The 16,209-nt window shown below is 43.6% G+C and overlaps 1 protein-coding gene across 1 annotated transcript; it reads right to left on the reverse strand.

The window, feature by feature from the left end:
- Positions 1 to 8,157: 8,157 nt before the first annotated feature.
- On the reverse strand, positions 8,158 to 14,823 carry LOC117057517 (NACHT, LRR and PYD domains-containing protein 1b allele 5-like). The gene is made up of 8 exons (XM_033168366.1): positions 14,300 to 14,823; positions 13,825 to 13,942; positions 11,914 to 12,166; positions 11,649 to 11,798; positions 10,426 to 10,490; positions 9,803 to 10,026; positions 8,691 to 8,944; positions 8,158 to 8,304 (listed from the first exon to the last, which is right to left on the reverse strand). The coding sequence occupies exons 1-8, from the start codon at positions 14,487 to 14,489 to the stop codon at positions 8,158 to 8,160; spliced, it is 1,401 nt and encodes a 466-aa protein (XP_033024257.1). The 5' UTR covers positions 14,490 to 14,823.
- Positions 14,824 to 16,209: the final 1,386 nt, after the last annotated feature.

A 16,209-nucleotide genomic window follows, 5' to 3' on the forward strand; every position in this document is an offset into this window, starting at 1 on the left:
CGAGACTTGACATCTTTCTGCAGGGCCTGCAAGATGGAGCTGTTCCTCCAGGCCTTTGGTCTGGGCCCAGTCGGACCCCCCTCTTTTTACAAGACCCTGCATGTAAGTGGCCTCTCTAACTCCTCCCACCGGCTCATATAAGACCAGTACAAATAGCTGGACCTGGTGAACACTTAATGTTCCCAACCCCTATAGTTATAATTTGTGGGTTGCCATCTGATTTCATTCCGATCTTAACTTGATTTTAAGCTGTATTTTAATTGATTGTTTGACTTTATGTTTTAATGTGTTATATACTTTGATGCATTGTTAGCCGCCCTGAGCCCAGTCCTGGCCGGGGAGGGCTGGATATAAATAATAATAATAATAATAATAATAATAATAATAATAATGATGATGATGATGATGCCATGAAAACCTTATCCACAAGGCCTCTGTCCTTGGAAGAAGACAAAGTTATGGAATGTTGTCTCACAGATTTATGAATTATGCTTACAGTATCACTTCATAACAAATGACAACAAGAGCAAGTAACAGTTCATATTTTAAGAACTGTCACTCACTTTAAAACTGAGATGCTCACACTGTGAAACTTAGAGTGAGGAGATCAATGTCAACAAAAGCTGTTCTGCTTGCCGGATGGAACAATTCCCCTCGTCTCCCTCTGAACTGTGTTCTGTGGATTATTGTGACCCTCCAGAGAGGATTTGAGGGAGAGGGGCAAGGTGGATATTGAGGAGAAAGTCCCATTGCATTAGTGGGAGCCCTTCTGATGCCATGTCAGGTTAGTTGCATCTGGGTGAAAAATGTTGTCAAAAACCTAGGTGAGTTGAAAGATCTTCATCTGGCACCGAATAAAACAAAAAGCCCAGACAACTTTATCTAAGAAGGCTGTTGAATAAAGTTACAGTGGTACCTTGGTTCTCAAACTTAATTTGTTCTGGAAGTCCGTTCTAAAACCAAAGCATTCCAAAACCAAGGCGCACTTTCCCATAGAAAGTAATGCAAAATGGATTAATTCATTCCAGACTTTTAAAAACAACCCCTAAAACTAAAACAGCAATTTAACATGAATTTTACTATCTAATGAGACCATTGGTCCATAAAATGAAAGCAATAATCAATGTACTGTAGTATAAAATAAATAAGACAGTATTGTAGATGATAAAAATTTAAATTAATTTTTTTTCTTACCTGCACTGATGATAGTCCTTGTTTGGTTTTTATCCATTTACGCAGTCACACAACCAATCAATCAGTAGCTGAACTGGGTTCCACACACTCACAAAAACAAATTAACCAAAAAAGCCTCAAAAACAAAAATGCAAACTAAATAGCAGAAACAAATGTGCCAAACTTAATCCGTTCCGGAAGTCCGTTTGACTTCCGAAATGTTTGAAAACCAAGGTGCAGCTTCTGATTGGTGCAGGCGCCCTGGAAACAATAGGTGACAGCTGCATCAGACATTCAGTTTCCGAAAATCGTTCAAAAACCGGAACACTTACTTCCAGGTTTTCAGTGTTTGAGAACCAAGGTACCACTGTACAATAGTTATTTTTCATTTTTGTGCAGTGTATGTGCTACTGTATCACCAGCACTTCCTATTGGGAGGAAGATAAGATACAAGTTCAATGAAAGAAACAATTAAAACCTACTGACCTTGTGCTGGGTGTATAAGAGGAGAATTCATCTTCTCTGAAATTAACTCTTCTGAAAAACAAAAAGAAAAAGTCAGTCAAAGAGGGAATGTGACCCATGGCCCTTTTCCATCCTGCCTCCTGAGATATGACAAAACCTCATGTTCATCCCTTGATCAAAACTCACTTCGTTTCAAATGGGCCTTCCAAACAACTTCATTGGTGCCCTTCTTCATCAGGTAGAAGTTGAATTTGTCTCGCATTTGTTCAGCAGACAGTTCTGCGTACTGCTGCAGTTTCTCTGCATCCAGGTATTGAAAATTCAGTTCCTGTGGGAAAGAATGAAAACTGTGTAGGTGTGAATCTGGTTTGGCCCAACCCACCATTCCAAGGGAATCAAATTAAAGGGTGAAGAAGATTCCTCATTGAATTTCTCCCATTCTCAGACTTCACAGTCTTGGTTCTGCCCCAGCAAAAAACAACAACAACCCATCATCTTCATGTCTCACCTCAGGAATCACTGTGACATCCTCTGGAGTACTAAAAGAGACCTGAGAGCCAATCGCCAGAGGTTTTAGGGTCACAGGGGGTTTCTCTATTTTTTTCGAATTTACCTCACGGTCATTGACTGCCTGGGAAAGGTAAAGAAAGTCACTTTTGAGATACACAGAAAGGGAACCAAATTTTTGAAAGACTGGATTCCTACAACATTCTTGGCATTGTAGCACCAAGAAATGCAGGAATGGGGAACCTGATGCCCTCCAGATGCTGTTGGACTCATATCTTCCCCAACAAGCATGGGTCGGGGATGATGGGTTTTGTAGTCCAAGAACACCTGCAGGTTCTCCATCTGCAATATAAAGAAAATCAAACCACCATGGCACTAGAAATGTGGAGCGGAGATTTCCTGGCTTCATGGGGAACTGAAGCCAAAGCTCCTGCACTGGGCAGCCTGAACTATGAAGTGGCCAAGAGGTACCATCAATCCTGGGTCCACCTGCTTCTTCTCTTGATGAGACCATGCAGGAAACCACATGAAACTTCAAGATTTGAATGAAGCATGAGCATACATTTTAAGGAAAAGTTTAAATTGAGAAGGCAATATGATAATGTGCTTTATCTCCCATGTGCCAATACTGAAAATCAGGAAGAATGTTTTTCCTTAGGAGTTATCTGAGAAAGCTCGTAACTACCAAGCTGATTCCTTAATGAACGAAGCAGTATTTGTTCTTTGCTAAATATGTTTACTCTGAAGGAAGTGTTACTGATTTCAACGAAGGCTTCCAAGAGAATGTGCTTAGGGCTTCCACAAGTCAGTGACAACCCGTTTGTTTAGAGAACCAGACAGGCTGCGTAACAAATGAAAAGGGCATATTTCAATATTGGAAAAATCACTTTAATACAACAGTGCTGGTGGGAAATTAAGTAACCCAGCAGTGGGCAACTTGTTAATCTTCTCTTTTCTGGCATATTGATGTTGGGTAGAAGAAATCAAGTCCAACAACTGTGCATAGTTGGGGTTAGTGTGATCAAGCAAATCACCCAGGCAATTGGGAATACCAGAGATGGAGGTTCCCAGTTACCTTTATTATCGAAGGGTCATTGGGCAGGAGGTACAGGTGAAATGTTGGAGTTTCCAGCTGAAGCCTATGATAGAGCAGTACGACAGTGTTGATCTTTTGCTTGAACCACTTTTTGAAAACGACTCCAAGGGAAGAGAACTTGGGGTTTTCCAACACAGCATGGTGAGGCTCCACTCTGTCTGGTTTCTCCAGCCTCATCTCCCCTTCGACAAAATGTGCAATGAAGACATGGGAACTGTCTTCCCCTGAAAAGACAAACAGGTTAGCAGTGGGAAAGTGCCAAAAATCATCATCACTTAACCCTCCCTATTTCATGCAAGTATTCATTTTCTCATTGTCATTTAAGAGGTTTATAACATCATTTCACAGGACAATATGCTTGCATGGCAGCTTACAACAGAATGCAAATCACAGAAAAGAATAAAACAGCACAGTTGGAACATTTGGAAAAATTGAAACAAATCACAAAAGTCTGGTATGCCAGCACTACTGACCTCTAGAACCCACACGGCATTCTGGAAACATCAATGGACATTTAGGATTCCTCCTATTATGGTTATAATGCTGGAAACCCCCCCCCCCCGCCATACCTTCAAGGCACAAGAAGTGTGGGATGTAAACGGCTGACACAGCCTCTGCTGCATCCACTTTAAAGTTGAACAGAGGGCCAGCGACATGCAACTCCTCAGTGTTCTGTTCTTCCAGGAGCTTCGGCCATGAATCAAAGTAGTATGTTACAGTCACAGCTTCTTTCACTTCACATATGAGATCAGTATCACCGCAATGGAAGGAGCCAGCCTCAGTGGAGCGCACTCTGAATGGCACAAAGGGAAAGATGAAAAGGGGACACCACTCGGTGTACCTTGGGATCTCAAATTTCAGCAGCTCCCTGGGCAACGCCAAAATTCAACACCTTACCCATGCCTCTCGCACTCCATTCTGAATGATAGTTGTGGCATCCCCTGCAGAGACCCTGAGGCTCCACACCCAGTGCGACTGAACTGGCTGTGCTCCCCTAAAATTGCCTTTGAATAGCTGACATCCCAGCAAACATTTGGGTTGTTGAACCAAACTGTGGGAATGTTGAGGGTGGCAAGAGAGGATATATTGATTATTGATATCCTAACATGCTAGCAAGTTTATTTATATAGCAAAGTGCATTCCCCTTCTTACTCAGCAGAAACTGGTTGCAGACTCGTGTGAGTCTCTTAAGACAACAGGCAATTCAATCTGGCTTGTCCAGATTGAGATGTATTCTATCATTCCTGGTAAGACCTCTTTAATCCCTCCTAAAAGAATAAAGACACTGTGGTCTTATTCATAAGTGATAAAAAGTAGCTTACTTGCATTCAAGGAGAACACAGTGTGAATCCTGAAGGCAGGCTTAAGGCTTAAGTATGTACAAGTATGTACAATGTGGATTTACCCCATATGAGGGAATAACCTAGTGCTACTACTGGCGGAGAACCAGCAGTGCAGACCAAGCTGGAAGCAGGTCGATGGCGAAAGGTGAAAGAGAGAGGAGGGGTGCATGACTTGGCCTGTTATCAGGTCTGGTAATGTCACGCCCACCTACTAGTCACATGCAAGAGGAAGGATGCTCCAGCCAAGTGCCAATAGGAAGTTCAGCTGTCTGGACCCAACATTCCCCTGCATGTCCACTCTAGCAAAACAGGTAATGTTGTACTTGACTGCTCTGGTGGATTACATCCCACAAAAACTAGTAGAGAACAACAAGAGAAATTGATTTTGGGGCAATGGCAATAACGCCAAGGAAGGGGCAGGGGAAGAGAGGAGCTGAAATGACTCCCTTCCTTCAAGAAACTCATTGGGTTACCTTGGGCCAGTCACTGCCTCTTAGCCTAAAGTACCTCACAGAGTTGTTGTGAGGGGAAAACCATGCATGCCACCTTGAACTCCTTGGGAGAAAGGTAGGATGTTTTTAAGGAAGAGAAACAACAATTCCTCCAAAAATCCTTTCTCAAACTCTGCATCCTTCTTTTGATGCTACCCCAACCTGAAAAGGGGGTGGGATGTATACAACTGGAAGTTAGCAACAGCAGTGCTTCAATGTAATGTTCCCCCACCCCCCACCGGCTCTGCTCCATGGAACCCAGGAATTCCTCAATGAAGACATCAGGAATGGTAGCTAAGCTTCCTTCAGAGAGAATTTTTTCCACCACAACTGACGGTTCACTGCAATATGCAGATCACAGGTGTACTCTGCATAAGTTTTATCAAGAACCACCATATGTGGTGACTGTGAGACCCACAGAAACCAGATGTGCTCTGTTGGACAATTCAAAGTAGAAACCACTCCCTGAGGGGAGAATGTTTCAAAAGGTCTGAGAGAGGAGATGATAGAAATAGAGATAGAGAGATAGAGATATCACACACCTGTAAGCTTCATGGCCCCTTTCTGAGTCCCAAACCACCTCTGGTTTTATTTTTTCTGGAAGATCCTATAATGAAACCATAATCATTCATGTAGATGCCAGAATCCATATTCCATCTGAAAACGGGGCATTATTGTCTGTTCCTAAGACCCTTGAGACCACACCCTTCAAAAACAAACAGATGTGACACAGGAAGATTCCACACTAAACCGGAACCACAGCATTAGAGTTCTGCAGTAGTGCAATGATCTTTTTAGATGGAAAGTACTGGAAAATATGGGAGGATTTGGAATGTGAAGTCAACTGGACTGCCCATAATATAAGAGCAAGGCAAGATGATTCCCAACTAAATGGAAACACAGTGTGGTAAATGTGCATTGCAATGACTCTCACCATGAGTTATTAGCACAAGGAGCCACCTGTTTAGATGCAGCCTTATTTCCTGTTACCAGGCTCTAGCTTTGAATAGCAAATATGTAAATTATTTGTAATATGTAAATTACCTAAGATGGGATAATTGCTAACCTTAGGGAACTAGAAATTTAAATTCAGTGGCTTCATGTTAAAAATGTGTATCTTATTCCTGTGGGCAGGAAATGCACATCAAGACAGGTTGGCCTCTTACCTCACTAGGACACTGGCCGCACAGCACACTTTCCCCAGGACCTGCCAAGTTCTCCATCTTCATGCTTCCTTCCCTCTGTAAATATGAGCAAGGCAAGATGATTCCCGACTAAATGTAAGCACAGCAAGGCAAGAAGATCCAACATGAAATTGGAATCACATAATTACAATTCTGCAGAAATGCAATGATTTGTTTATTATTATTATTTTTTAGCACTAGGAGCAACCTGTTTAGAAACAGCCTTGTGGCTCACTACCAGCAATTAGTACCGAGTAGCAAGATCATTAATTAATGTGCAGAAACGCCTAAAGAGGGACAAGTGCTTTTTACAGTGAACAAAGAAATTCAAATTCAGAACCTTTCTGTTAGAAGTACTAATATACACGTCATTATTGTGGGTGGTCAATGCAAATGAGAAGAATGCCCACCCTTTACCTCACTGAGACACCAGCTGCCTGTGATAATCTCCCCAGAACCTACTGGGTTCTCCACCTTCATGCTTCCTTGTTCCTCTCCAAGTAAGGGGGATTCTGAGTGTGGCACTGTAAAAGAATGACAATTATTTGCCTGGCTTGACTATTGCAAGAAGGATGAAGTTGGTTTGCAGGGTGAATACATAGAAATACAGTATTTCTCAAGAATCCATATGATGTGGAGAGGTGCACAGACCGCGAGGCCAAAATTCTGTGCCCCCCCACCTCTCTCTTTCCATACTACTCAATTCACTATGTTATAGTTGCGAAGCCCTGCAGCACTCTCTAGGAACCGTTCTCACTGCCCAAAATCCACCTCTAGTGTGGATTGTGGCTAACGTCATGGCCCTGGCTCAGGGTTGGCCCAAGACATTTTGCTACCTGAGGTAACCCAGAAAATACCCCCCATGCAACCTGATTAAGACATTGAACAGAAACCAGGTGATAACTACCACCCACTATGATCTTAGACACATCCTCTTAATCTTTTTTAAAAAATGTATTTCTTCAGTGTTGTTGAGAGCACATTGAGCAGCAGGTTGGCCTTGGTGACTTCCAAAATCTGTTTCAACCCCAAAATGCTGTTATTCCATTCAGAGCAAAAGCTCAGTCTCGGTCAACCTCGTGGTAGAGCCATCTCATCTCTCATACTGACCTTGTCCTGGATGCGGGACTGAAAACTTCAGCTCCTCTGAAAGAGTCCAGGAAAGAGGCAGTCAGAGAAGGCATGTAGATGGGATGTCCTTTCCATCCTGCCTCCTGAGCTATGGCCCAACCTTGTGTTCCTCCCTCAGCCAAAGCTCACCTTGCCTCACAAGGGCCTCCCAGACCAGTTCATTCGTGCTTCTCTCTATCAGGTTGAAGTTGAGCTTGTCTTGCATGAATTCAGCACTGATTTCAAGGAACTGCTCATCCATGTATTGAAGCTCCAGTTCCTGTGAGAAAGCTCTGTAGGTGTGAATGTGGCTTTAACTGATGGACATTTTATCTCCAAATGCAGAAGAAAAAGCTGAACTGAACGAGCAGACTTTACTCTGGGCATAATCACACTCAGACTCTGGGTTTAGGAGATGCAAACAGCCATGGTTGTTTTTGCATCTCAGCAGGAGAGACACCAAAAATGTCTCCTTTATCAAGATTAGGATGAAGAAAAAGGAAGTGGTAAATGAGATATCAGTGTAGCACCTGAGAGGACGTCAGCACAGGTTAGGTCAGACAGGACAATATAGGAAACCGGAAGGTTCTGTCCTCCTCTGCCTCCCTTTCCCCATGCAGACACACCAGCCTCAAGTGCAAGCTAAGATGTGTCCCAACACTTCCAATGTAATTCCCCCACCTCCCCAGCATTCAAAAGGGGGTGAACAAAAGGCTGAAGGCTTCCTGGTTTGGTTCCTCCCACTGTTAAACCTCACAGCCTTGGTTCCCTCCAGACAACCCCTATAATCACCTCTGGTCTCCTACCTCAGGGCAGACTGTGACGCCGTCTAAATTTTGGATGAAGACGCGAGAGCCAATCTTCAGAGGCTTGAGTGCTCCAGAGGGTTTTGACAGTCTCCTTGAAGGCCACATTTCCTCAAATTTATAGACATTCTGGGAAGGGCAAACATGGTCACTTTGGAGACATGAAAGGAAGACACCAAAACTATGGAAGACTGGGTCCCTTTGCTTACTCCTGCATCTCAGATAGAGAGAGATCCAGAAGAGATGTCTCCTCTCCCAAGGATGGCATGGAGAAGAAGGAAGTAGAGATCAGCAACCCAAAGGAAGGTCTGAAGGAAGGTCAGCAAAGGTTAAAGGACAATCCAGGAAAACTACTTTCACCCATGCAGCTACATCAGCCTTCAGCACATACTGAGTTGCACCCCAGTACTTCTAACAGAATAGACATTTAATAGTATAATTGTTTTCATAATCAAAATCAGGCTAATAATCTAGCCTGCCTGGAACACAAATCAGAGTTGGAGATTCCCAGTTACCTTTCTTAGGGAAGAGTCGTTGGGTAGGAGGTACAGGTGGAATTTTGGGACTGAGATTTCCAGCTCCTGATAGAGCAGTGCCATGGTGTGGACCATAATCTTTTGTTTAAACATTGCCTTTTTGAAGATGACCCCACAGGAATAGAAGCTGGGGGCTTTCAATACAGCATGATATGGCCGCACGCTATCTGGCTTCCCCAGTCTCATCTTTCCTTCAACAAAACATGCTATGTAGACATGGGAACTGTCTTTACCTGAAAAAACACACACAAAGGAAACATGAGCAAACATTTCACTATACAGTGGTACCTCTGGTTGCATACTTAATTCATTCTGGAGGTCTGTTCTTAACCTGAAACTGTTCTTAACCTGAAGCACCACTTTAGCTAATGGGAGATCCAGCTGCCGCTGCGCTGCCAGAGCACGATTTCTGTTCTTATCCTGAAGCCAAGTTCTTAACCTGAAGCGTTATTTCTGGGTTAGCGGAGTTTGTAACCTGAAGCGTATGTAACCTGAAGCGTATGTAACCTGAGGTACCACCTTACTGTAGACTTGAGTTTAGGTGAGAAAACTCACCCCTTCTCCCTTCCTGTTTAATGCAAGTCAAGCCATTGGCCTGATCCAGCAGACTCTATGTTCTTAAGTGTTTGTTTTGTTATCATAATCTAGAGGTGGATTATATCTCAGCTAATGAATGGCAGTGTGTCTTTTTTAAACTTTAAGCAAATAATGGTGTCGACTCGGAGTGGCTGTAAAACTTCAAGGCCTCCACTGAAAGATTCGGGATCTTGCACAAAAAGACCTACTCCTAAGAATCTAGAGGTGTTTTTAAAAGTCCACATTACAGAGCAATGTCCTCCTAAAGCAAGTTACAGTACAAAATACAGTATACAGTAAGTCATACAGTACAAAATTTAGTGAGTCAAAGAAAAAGGCAGAATTCTTGCAAAATCAAAAGAAGCCACAAAAGGCAGGTAAAGTATTATGATCCACTGAACCAGCCCATAGCATTATCCAACCATTAAGGAATGCACATGATAGACAAAAGGAAGAACCTTAAACAGGAATGAATATTACCACCCTATTATTGGAAGCTTTTCTTCCTACCATACCTGCAAGACACAAGAAGTGAGGGAAGTGAACTTCTGCCACAGCTTCTTCTGGATCCGCTCGGATGTTGAGCAAAGGACCAGCGACAGCCAGCTCTATCATTTGCCATTCATGCAGGTGTTGAGGCCATGAATCAAAGTGGTATGTTATGGTCACAGCTCCCCTTACCTTAAATATAAGGTCAGTACAACAGCAAAGGAAGGAGCCAGCCTTAGTGAAGCAAAATCTGAAGGCGAGAAAGACAAAAGGGCTTGGAAGAGATCAATGCAGCTTCCTCCACTGTTCCAGCTGATAAACTCTTATAAGCGATTTGTGGGTCATGTCAAATGTGCCCTCTTGATAACAATGATCATTAGCAGTATTTCAGTCCAGCATTGACTGAAATTTTGGTACTTAACTTTTGGCTCTTCATCTGATACTGTGCTGTGGCATGGGTGTAGCCAGGATTTATGTTACGGGGTACATGCTTTATGTCCACTACTCATCTTCCACAGCGATGTGCACCCACAGGGGCAAGCAGAGTATGCCTTAGAGAGCACCGGAGTGTGGGAGCATCACCATATCCACATGCAATGCAGAAAACATTCTCTGACGGTAGGAAGCTTTTGAAAAGAGTTTTACTCACCTGTAAGTTTCGTCGCTCCTTTGTGAATCCCAAACTTTCTCTGGTCTTATCTTTCCTGGAAGCTCCTATAACAAAGAATAAATTGTCCGAATTGATACCACATTCCTCCTCCTATCTGAAAACAGGAACACCCACTATGATGACCACATCAAGGAGCCCTTCTTGAGCTCCACCCCACAGCTACACATTGCTAAAAGCTCCTTATACCTGCTGCATTCTGTATTCATTTTTAGTATAGTAGTTGGACCTGTGCTGAATTCTGAAATACTGTGTGAACTGCTGATCCATTTTAAAAAAAAAACTTTAAAAGAAGATAAAATATTCCAAAATATCTCGTTATGGTTCTGGGCACCACAGTTCAAGAAGGATACTGACAAGCTGGAACGTGTCCAGAAGAGGGCAACCAAAATGGTCAAAGGCCTGGAAACAATGCCTTATGAGGAACGGCTTAGGGAGCTGGGTATGTTTAGCCTGGAGAAGAGAAGGTTAAGGGGTGATACGATAGCCATGTTCAAATATATAAAAGGATGTCATATAGAGGAGGGTGAAAGGTTGTTTTCTGCTGCTCCAGGGAAGCGGACACGGGGCAATGGATTCAAACTACAAGAAAGAAGATTCCACCTAAACATTAGGAAGAACTTCCTGACAGTAAGAGCTGTTCGGCAGTGGAATTTGCTACCAAGGAGTGTGGTGGAGTCTCCTTCTTTGGAGGTCTTTAAGCAGAGGCTTGACAGCCACCTGTCAGGAATGCTTTGATGGTGTTTCCTGCTTGGCAGGGGGTTGGACTGGATGGCCCTTGTGGTCTCTTCCAACTCGATGATTCTATGATAGCATGGCTGCAACCCAAACATCCATTAACATTTCCTCCATAAGTACAGATGAGGGGGAAGAAGGGGACACTGTGGGTTGGCACTTGGTGTCCATCCATACCAGATTCTCCCACTCTCCCTTCACCCAAAGAATTATTTCTGGAGACACCTGTGGACATGCCAATATTGGAAAGATCTGTACCTCAATGCATGCAAATGAAGAAACATTTAAGCTCCGGGAAACACAGGGGGATTGAAACGTAACAAACAGCTGGACCCTCCACAAAATATGAGTGAGGCAAGAAGATCCCACACTAAACTGGAGACACGGTGTGATAAGTGCCCATTGCCCACTTGCCATAGTTTATTAGCACATGGGGCCACCTGTTTAGATGCAGCCAGTACAACCCTTACCTCGCTGGGACAATGGATGCACATGACGCTTTCTCCAGGATCTTCAGAATGCACCATTTGCTGGTTCCTCGTTTCCTCTCTGAATAGGAGAGATTCAGACTGCAGCAGTGACTGGCCAGAAACCTGGACTTTATTTTTAAACAAGCATGACTGTTGTGAAAATGAAGAAAGATGCAAAAAAAATGACCTTGAGGAATAAGAATGACATGAAGTCAAATCCACCCAGTACTGCAAATAGCAGGACCCGAACAGAAGCTGGACGTACCATTTCTAAACATTCCAGGAACCGGCAACAAGCTTGTTCTCCCCTTTCCAGGATTATACTTAGCAATTTTTTAATTTTCTCTTTAGAATCTGTCTCCATTTTGAAAACGTCCTTGTATTCTTGTAGTGTGATGACAGAGCAAGAGTGTAGGGTGTGCAAAACAAAGTCTAGGTCCTCTTCAATAATTTCAATCAACTGTTCTCTTCCCTTGCAGATCATCTCATCACTAAAGAATCCAAATCTTTTCAATGACCTGTGGCAGAAACAGAAGCAGGGGGAGAACTAGAACCTGGTTAGGTGGCCAACTTGCAGCCAGTGGGCCATTGGTAGTCCTCAGCTGCACACCCTGGGGCCCGCCAACACTTGGGGAACCTTGCCTTCTTTTCTTAGCCTTAAGCTGTGCGATTTCACCTTCATAATCAGGTGTGCCAGCAGGTGAAGAGGGAGCTAAAAGTGTACATGTGAAATGAGCGGAGGGGAAAGTTGTGTATGTAAGAGAGAGTGGGAATGAGAATTGTGAAGCTGAGTGTGTCTGTGCACATATTTGAGCAAGTGTGCAGCCCCCAACACACTAATCACCTGCACACACAACCCTCAGGCATAAAAATAATGTCCTGCTGTCCCCTATTCTACTACAACAACAAACAACAACAACAACAAATAGCAATAATAATAATAATAATAATAATAATAATAATAATAATAATAATATACCCTGTCCATTGGGCTGGGTTTCCACAGCCACTCTGGGGAATATTAAAAACATGACAGAACATCAAACATTAGAAACTTCCCTAAACTGGGCTGCCTTCAGATGTCTTCTAAAAGTCAGATAGTTGTTTGTTTGTTTCCTTGACATCTGGTGGGAGTCTATGAAATAGACTCACTCGAATATCCTTCCAGTAACCCCAGCCAGTTCTTATATTTAGTTCTTATCTTAGCATTATTATCTTTATATGGGCAGGATGGGGGGGGGCTGAGAAACATTCCACACAGTGCCTTCGTTGTATAGGCAACATCTGACCCAGACTTCCCTGTTTCACAGCTCAATATATTCCACCGGTTCTGCACCTTTATGGTTGTGGAGTGAGGCCGGCCTGAAAAGTATCTGGCAGCCTGACAGCTTCAGCAGAAAATATGCACTTTGGTTTTACTGCCCAATGGTTGACTTAGAAAGTCATCTGTTGGCAGGGAACGGAAAGGTGCAACATGGTGATTTAAAAAATATTCTTTCTTCCAAGCAGCCTTTCCCTTTAAAAAGCACACACGCAATTATTAAATTGGTGCTAAAGCATTTATTTGTTTTAAGCAGGAGAGCTTGCTAAATGACTTAGAATGTGTGTGTGTGTGTGTGTGTGTAATTTTATTTATACTATTCAGATATATACATTTCACTGATTTTACAATTATTTTGACATTTGAAAACTTTGCTTCCTTCCACTTCTTTCTGCCGTTCCTTAAATTTATTTTTAATATCTTCTGCATATCCAGATTAACCTCACTTACTCATTTATTTATCTTCTTTATATATATACTCTTGTATAGCTGCAGGTTATTACAATAATCATGCCAGTGTTTTTATCTGTTTACAATTTATCTGTAAATATTCAATAAACCATTTCCATCCTTTTAAATAAAAAAGTTTTTTTTTAATCTTGGTTTCTTACTCTTCCGGTAAGTTTCTCCATTTCTGCATATTCCATAAGTTTTTGTATCCATTCTTCCTTTGCTTGGACTCCTTCGTCTTTCCATTTTTGGGCAAGTAACATTCTTGTCGTATAATGTTTAAAACTGAAGCGTTTTGCATTTGTTTTGCATTGAGGGTGTAGTTTGGTGCGGTGCTAACTGAGAGGGGAAAACACATTGCTAAAATGGTGGCTTCAGTCACTTAAGTAAAAGTGCAGAAATTACCCTTTGGCTTTGGTGGCTCTTTCTGATGAAACCAGTTCCTCCAGACCTTGAATAATTTTTGAAGACAATACTACAGCTGTCCGGTGCCTTGAAACATGCGTTTTGGGGGGTTGCTCTGCTGTTAGATATACAGTAATGAGAAAGTGAGTACACATAAACAGCTTTAGCTCATCAAACCCATAGCCTAGCTGAAGTTTAGCCAGAACCATCAGGGCCAGAAGGCATATGTAAGCAGAGGGGAAGGGATAATATTGTTCTGACGTGATGGCATTGGTTTTATAAAATCATTGTGAAACTTGAAGAGATATTGATTTCAGAGTCTTCCCTCCGATTTTGTCCAGAATACATATTCAGAATGCTGCACAGGTTTCAGACACACCCAAATGCCCTTCTAAGAAGATTCCTTTACACCCAGCCCCATTCCTAGAAGAAGACCATCAGACTCAGCCAGTGTTCTCCCTTCCAAGTTCCTTACCTTTCCCGATGAGACGAAAGAGCCATTCTGGCAAGGGCTCACATTCAGTGGCCTTCAGCACCTCTGACACCACCTCCACCGAATAATCCTCAGCGCAGTAGGTGAGCAGCAATTCTGTGAGCTCCCAAACATTTGCTTCCTCCAGCAACCCCTTGGGGATACTGACATAGCCTTCCTTGAAGGGGAACATGCTGAGTTTATCCTTGAATGTCTTCAGATCTGACTCCTTCAAGGTTTTCAGGTTGACCAGCAGGCATAAATGTGTAATCCTTACTGTTGGAATTATTGATGTTAGTAGCAGTATTGAACAGGGGGAAAAAATCCAGCGTTCCTACATTCCCCTTCCCCTTCTCTACCTGTTGGAAAACCTTGAATAGGTAGCACTAAGTGGGAAAGGGCCACGGATCAGTGGTAGATCACATGCATACAAAGGATTCCAGGTTCAATCCCTGGAGTCTCCAGATAGGGCTGGGAAATATTCCTGCCTAAAACCTTGGAATGAGCTGGACCAACTCTGTCCAATGTGCCCTAAGGAAGCTTTCCATCTTTCTATGATTTCCAATGATTCCAGCAATTCAGCCTGACTTAGAAGACAGAAACCACTCCAAGGGGGTTATGATGGCCTGAAGACTTTCTTAATTCACATGCCTCTTAACTATTTGCAGGCTTCAAACATGAAGGAAAGAAGACTGCATTCCACAAGGGAAAATCTGAACCCCAAGTCCAAAGGACCACAAGAAATTCATGTACTGTAAACTGTTTCTTTGCTGTTCTCTGCATCCTAAGATGAAGATACCATATTTGCAATTTCTTAAGCATTGGCATAGAAAGCTGCTGAGAATTATTGCCATCAGCCAAAAGCTTTCTATAGAAAATAGTGCATGTACTAAAAATATCTCAGTTTGATATTTTTTGTTATTTATTACTGCACTTTGGGGCTAGGCTAATCTAGGAGCAGGGAATCTCAAACCCTGTGGCCAAATGGGCTACTCCACCGTCCACGCCCCTCCTTCAAGCCCTTGGAATGCTCCTCTCAGGCCACACCCCTCACTGACCCAGCCTGAAAACCCTCCTGGGGTGTCTGCCTTCATTGAATGGGGCCTTGAGCTCTGATCAGGGCTGGCATACTCATGAGGCAAGGTGAGACAACTGCCTCAGGTCAGGTGGCATGATCCACAGGGGCAGCAGATCCCAACGCATATCGTTATTCCCCACCTTGATCCTGATGTTCCATCTTCCCTGGTGAGGAGTGGATGCCATTTTTTTATTTTTTTTGGTTTCCCCTCGGGGGTTAACTCTCTTGGGCCAGCCCCCCCCCCCCCCCAGCCCCGATAATGCTTCTTTCTGGTCTAGATGGAGGGCAGAGGGAAAACACCAGCCCACTTTACGCAGGTAACATTGACACCCATCATTCCGCTCACTTTCACTGCTGGTCCTGCCTAACATTGACCTTTGCTGGAAAAGTTGCCCCACCCCTGGGCGACTACAGCCATGGGAAGGAGCTGTGCGCTGTCAGTACAAACAGAACCCCCAAGGTGTCACCACCAGCAGCCACATGGATCCACCCCTCTCCGGAGGGAGATCCTTACTTAGCCTGATGAGAACGAAGAGAGAGCCCACCGGGGGCTTGTAGTCCATCGCCTGCAGCACCAGCGCCGCCACCTCCACGGCGTAAGCCTCACCATAGTAGTGGATTAATAGATCCCTGAGCTGCCGAGCATCGGCTTCCTTCAGCAACCTTTTGGGGATTCTTACGACGCCCTCCTTGACCGGGAATCTGAGCAGTTCGCCCTTGAATTTCTTCCAGTCCTCGTCCCGCAAGTCCAGCAAGGTGCCCAGAAGAAGTCGAGCGGCGCAATGAATCGCCCAAGGCTGCGGCTCCAGAAAGAGCGAGGGACCCGCTTTGGGCA

This window comes from Lacerta agilis, chromosome 14 (assembly GCF_009819535.1).
Source record: "Lacerta agilis isolate rLacAgi1 chromosome 14, rLacAgi1.pri, whole genome shotgun sequence".
NCBI classification, from domain to species: Eukaryota; Metazoa; Chordata; class Lepidosauria; order Squamata; family Lacertidae; genus Lacerta; species Lacerta agilis.